Below are 6,000 nucleotides of genomic sequence, written 5' to 3' on the forward strand. Positions count from 1 at the left end.
CACTCACACACACACACATACACACATAGCGATCCAATCTAATGAAAAGCCAGATTTGTTTCCAGTCAGTGCAGTGTGTGTGTGTGTGTCTGTTTGTCTCCAGTTTGAAAAGCCAGCTGGCCAGAATCACGCACAAAAAGACAAACAAACACACACAGTATTTTATGCTTGAGATGACACTATACTTTTTAAAATACAGTTAGTGTAAAATTGGTTCTTCGGTCCAACATCAGCAGGGAGTTTTGGATCATCATGTTAATCACTTATTTACAAAGAGGAAGATGGTAATATTATTTGACCCTGGGGACACCAACACTTAATATGCAACCACTTCTCAAAACTGCAAGAGGCTTTCATTGAATAGTGAAAGAATATTGTAGCATTTTTGACTTGTGTGTTATTCTCATAATTTTGGCTGTTCTGACTTTGGGGCATCAACACCTGTGTTGCAGAGACTCAGGTCAGGCAGAGTTAATGGTTTTAAATTGTTCTTGCTACAATAGCTAACCCAGGGGTTTGTTTTTGTGTTCAGTTTTTCATTAGTTTTGCATTACAGAGACAAGCATTACAATTTATATGTAAAGCTAATTGTATTTGGAAGGCTTTAGGAAGCTTGTGCTGCTTAGCATTGTGTCTCCTGTATATCTGCACCTGAGATGGCAAGTGCAAGGTTTACTTGTGGTCAGTGCGGCCACAGATATGAGAACACCAGGGGTTTGTACATAGCTGTATTGGCAACTGGACTTGGCTTGAGTGAAACTCAAACCCCAGTTGTGTGTGTACAGCCATATACAACTCATTGTAATACTGAGACCTGAATGACGGACAAATGATGAGAACAGGAATACAGTTTAAAAAGTACCAGAATTTCCATTTACCACACTGTTTTCATGATCTTGGAGTATTCTTGAGGAGAGCCCCCCCCCCCCCTTAAATTCTCCTCCAGAAACCTCGCTTCCAGCATATCAGAAGACAACAAAGAGAGCAGCGAAAGAATGAAGACTGTTGGAGGTGTGGCCGAGTGTGTGACGTGGAGGTTCAATGGACAGTAGATGAGCTCGGGCTCTCAAGCTCTCCAGAGTGCGTGTGTCTGTGAGGGAGAATCAGTACTTCGGCATCGTCTGCTGTTTATCACAGTTAACGTTCCTGTTCCTCTCTTCATTTCTTGTTAAACTCTGAATATGGTACAGTTATCTGTGGGCCAGTGCCTTTAATGCCACTGCAGAGGAATGAATCTCTACTCATATGCAAAAAAATGTCTGCTATTACAAACCCTGCTCACGGAAATTTGCTACCAGCAGCTGTGTGTATGTGAGCCCTGTGTTAACTGTTTGGGTGAGAGGGTCCAGCTGAACTGGACTTTCAAACCCAAAGACAGAAACAACCAACTCCTGCAGAGATCTGTTTTTTCAACACCGATTCTGTGGAAAAAACAAAACTCTACATGAAAATGTGTCTAGCACAAAATGATGATGCAATTACGCTTTTAACATGAGAGAAACGTAACATATATCTGTCCACATATATTATATTATTGAATGTTTAACTTGTCAACGGCAACATAAACAGCTTTCCAGGATGATAACTTGGGGACTGTCTCAGCTTTGATCAGCAAAAAACTAAAGATTGCAGTAAATAAGAGACACTCACTTTTAGTAAACTATATAGGTTTAAGTTCCATTCACTGACGCAGTACAATTTGCGTTACCTCAGACATGAGCAGACAGTCCATCCAGTTGACGGAAAACCCATCAACACTCTCGCACTCCTGCACATCGAGCTCACTGTTGAACGGTCGCTGTCATTTTTCAAAATCAAATTGCAGATTTCCATCTTTGGGCTCCACAACCAGCCGGCTGAGTCAGAGTCAATTTGGAGCAGTGCATCAGCCCAGCACCGAGGATGCCTTTCTCAGAAATTTGATCCCATAAAATGTTACTTGAAATGTCAAACCGCTGGGCGACCTCATTGATTTGCTGATTTATCAAATCACTGGTTATCGGCAACTGCAGCAGCACAGGGTCTGTGACACGGATGTTTTTTTACACCCATGAGTCCTGACAATACATTTTAAAAGTCAGTATAGGATTACATAATGCATGTGGCGTGGAGTGATGGTGATCTTTTGGGGTTATTATTGACTATTATTCACACACTTCTACTATTGCTGGTGTCTATTCTAAATATGGAGCTGCTGCACCGACCCATACTTCTGCCATGGCAAACCGTTTTCAGTATGTCACTCAAACGTTCACTCTCTCCAGGATTTGGATTGCTTTGGGTGAAGATCTCACTTCTAACACACTGAACTGCACTTAAAACTAATTGGTGAGAGAGTGATGAAGAGAGGGATTGCAGGACAGGCTTGAAATCGCTCTCTTTCCTTCGCTCTACACAGTGCATGTCCCACCGACGCCCACAGCAGCTCCCTGCAACAACCGTGCAAGCAAAGCATATTGAAATTCACCCCACGCACCGAATACTGACAACAGGCGCTTCCCTGCTCTTTCCCTCCCTTTATTCGAACATAGAAAGAGTGTGGGTTTGTGCATATCGTGCTATGTGGGGGAGCTGGAGGAAGAGACAGAGGAGGAGAGGTGTAGAGCTGGGTACTCCTGCTGCAACCTCTCCGTGTAATGCGTCTCAGCCTTGGTCCCCATGCAGCATCCTGAAGCCCCTGGGTCAGCGAGTCCAAACAGGAACCTGGATACTCATCCACGCATCAGTCACCCACCAGCTTTACCCATTATACCCGTCACATGCTGCGGATTAGTCCAACCAGCCACCCACTGGGAACAATCATGTCACCAATCATCACCAGTAACCCAACAGGTCACCTGGTCATCTATGGGCTTTTCATCCATCCATGCATGAATCAATCCACCCATCCACCCAGCGGGGGGATCGCAACTCTCTCCCCGGGCACATGTGCGCGCCGCCGGGCTGCATGCGAGCGTCTTCCTTACCTTGAGCGCTTCTATATCCAAAGACGTGGACCGGTCCATGACTAGAGAGTGAAGTAATACTGCAAATCAGTCACGGAAATACAAGTCCCCACGGGTGGACGAAACAGGGATGAGAGGGAAAACTGAGAGCAAAAAAAAAAGTTGGGGTGCTCAGAGTCTGGAACTCAAATCCCCTGGATTATTGTCAGGATCGGGTTATTAATATTCCAGCACGGCGGCGACGGGCTTTCTCAGTTTCATTCCTCCCCGGTGGGAGAATCAGGACTCCATCCCGTGGAAGTGTCACCCCCCACCACCACAGCGAGCACCTCCGGTCCCCGGTTTGTCCGCGCAGTGGAGGGAATAGAGGATAATACGAGATAATTACAGCCGTGCGCAACCCTGGTGTTTCAAGCTGTGGCTTTTGCGCACACTTGTCTCCTGCTGGTCTGTGTGCGCAGACGGATAGATGCCGTTATGTGAAATCCCCGGTATGTTGTTGTTGGAGTCTGCTGTTCGTGCAGTGCTCGGCCAACTGGAGAGAGGAGTCCGGATCAGACAGCTGATATTCCTTTGCCTTGCCTGGGCGACTTCCATGCGGCAAATCGCCAGAGACACCAGCTCTCCCCGAAAGAAGAGAGAGAGAGAGAGAGGGAGAGAGAGAGGGAGAGAGAGAGAGAGAGAGAGAGGGAGCGAGAGAAAGAGAGAGAGAGAGAGGGAGGGAGAGAGAGAAAGAGAGATAGAGAGAGGGAGGGAGAGAGAGAGAGAGAGAGGGAGAGGACAGGAGAGAGAGAGAAAGAGGGAGGGAGAGGACAGGAGAGAGAGAGAGGGAGAGGACAGGAGAGAGAGAGAAAGAGGGAGGGAGAAAGAGATGCTGGGAGAAACACTGAAAAGAGGAGGATAAGGAGAGAACTGCCAGAGTTGAGACGAGAGGAGAGAAGGAAGGACGCTTTATGCTGTATGTGGTTCCAGTGACTGACCGGTATGTGTGTGTGTGTGTGTGCGTGCGTGCGTGCCTGCGTGAGTGTGTGTGTGTGTGTGTGTGTGACAGAGACAGAGTGGGAGGGAGGAGAGAGGGGGGGGGGGTCTAATCAAGTAGATGAATGAAAATGCTGCTTTGCCACTGAAGACAAGAAAGATTTAAATGCACAGGCTGTTGCAGAAAGTCTGCTGCTGGTGTGTGTGTGTGTGTGTGAGAGAGAGAGAGGTACATAGAAAGAGTGTATCTGTACCAAACTGATTAGCTGATACAGTCATTTGAATAGAACACAGATATAATCACATTGGGACTGTGGAGAGATATAACAGATAAATAAATCATGCATATTTATTATAGCCGGATGACAAAACTTTCTTTCTTTCTGTCTTTTGTTTTTTCTTTTGTTATTGTGTGAATTGTCCACATCCTTCTCTCGCCTGTATAATAAGGTGTCGCCGCCTGCTGACCACCAGGGCTTTGTATTATCTGTCACACACACACACACCTATTGAGTAAGGAGGAGAGGTGGAGAAAGAGGGGTGGGAAAGACAGAATTAGAAGAGGAAAAGGAGACAGATGAAGGAGAGAATAGAGGTGAATAGCAGAGAGAGTAGAGCGTGGAGGGGATAGAGGAGGAGGGGAAGTGTGGCGACAAAAGGAGGAGAGGACAAGGGGGCAGAGGAGAGGATGAAAAGATGAGCGAAGAGGATGAGGAAGGGAGAGAAGAAAAGGATGGCTGAGGAGTGGGATGGAGCGAAGATGGTGCGGTGACAGCAGAGGCAGGCGATGGGATGGGAAGAAAAGAAAATCAAGAAAGGGGACAAGAGGAGGAACAAAGAGGGGGAAAGAATGAGCTGATTACAAGAGAAGGAGATAAGAAAAAGAGGGGAGAGAATGGAAGGGGAGGAAACATGGAGCGAAGTCCATGAGTTATTCTGAATAAGTGACAAGTTTGACCAAAATCTAGCATCCACTGTTGGATCTAGAATTTTTCTGAATCAGGGGCCATGAAGGGGCCCCAATTTACAGAGAGGGGCTGTTTATATGTCCAACATCCAGGCACGATACCTGATTCAGTAAGGTGCATATTTACATCCTTTACTTGTTGACTATGACCTCAATAGCTTTGAGCAAAGCCACACATCATTTATTATATTAAAAAAATTGTTCAAGAACATTGTGTACTTCAAAAACGCTTAGAAAATATATAGTCTGAACAAATTGTCATATTTAATGTTAGTATTGTTGGGAAGTGACTAGTTTATTTTTTGAAATACGAGACAACTGACAGCACAGGAACGTTTGTTGGGGCCAATCAGATTCCAGCTGGGGCCAGTGCCCTCCTGGTCCCGCCCCTGTTACCATCTCAGTTTAAGCGTGATTGTTTTCATCAAGGACGATGAGACATATCACAAATTTTCATGATAATCTGTCACAAAATGAACACTGAAAATTAAAAAAAAGAAGCAGGAATACCTTGGGAACACATCATTAAATATATGTTGGAAATTGGTCCTTGTTCAAGCTTAAAGAGACAAACACATTTAACAAAATGTCATATTTATTGTTAACATTGTTTCTTTTGTTAGTAAGTGACTAGTTTATAAAAAAAAAAAGGGACTGCTGAAAGGACATGGGCACTTCAGGGACCATCAGCTTCAGCTAGGGCCAGTGCCCCCCTGGCCCCACCCCTGGATCTGCCACTGATATTATCATCTCCGTTTAAGCCAGATTCTTTTCATCCAGGATGATGAGACGTATCATGATAACCTGTCACAAAATGAACACTGTGTGAAAAAATAACACTAAGCTGAATTACCATGGGAACACGTACCAAGTGTTGGAGGGATTTATTTTTAATGTCCCCAAATCATTCAATACAACAGAAGACGTGACAGGAGATTTAATTACTTTAACTTTTATTGTGGTGCAGACCATCTTCACCAGTTGTAGTTTGCTCACAGAAACGTCCACTTCTGTCCTCCTGACCTATCAGATATGATGACTGCAGGCGAGCAGAGACAGGCAGGATATGCTGAATAACGTTCTCGCACACACTCGGACCATCCTCTGCTA

General features: G+C 45.2%; 1 protein-coding gene across 1 annotated transcript in view; it reads right to left on the reverse strand.

Annotated features, from left to right (window-relative positions):
• LOC117769814 (zeta-sarcoglycan) overlaps positions 1-3,632 on the reverse strand; it is a 317,874-nt gene extending 314,242 nt beyond the window's left edge. Inside the window, exon 1 of the mRNA XM_034598967.1 lies at positions 2,967-3,632. Coding sequence (XP_034454858.1) covers positions 2,967-3,005 — 39 coding nt within the window. The 5' untranslated portion in view covers positions 3,006-3,632. The remainder of the gene's footprint in view (positions 1-2,966) is intronic.
• Positions 3,633-6,000: the final 2,368 nt, after the last annotated feature.

The sequence above is a fragment of the Hippoglossus hippoglossus genome, chromosome 1 (assembly GCF_009819705.1).
Source record: "Hippoglossus hippoglossus isolate fHipHip1 chromosome 1, fHipHip1.pri, whole genome shotgun sequence".
NCBI lineage: Eukaryota > Metazoa > Chordata > Actinopteri > Pleuronectiformes > Pleuronectidae > Hippoglossus > Hippoglossus hippoglossus.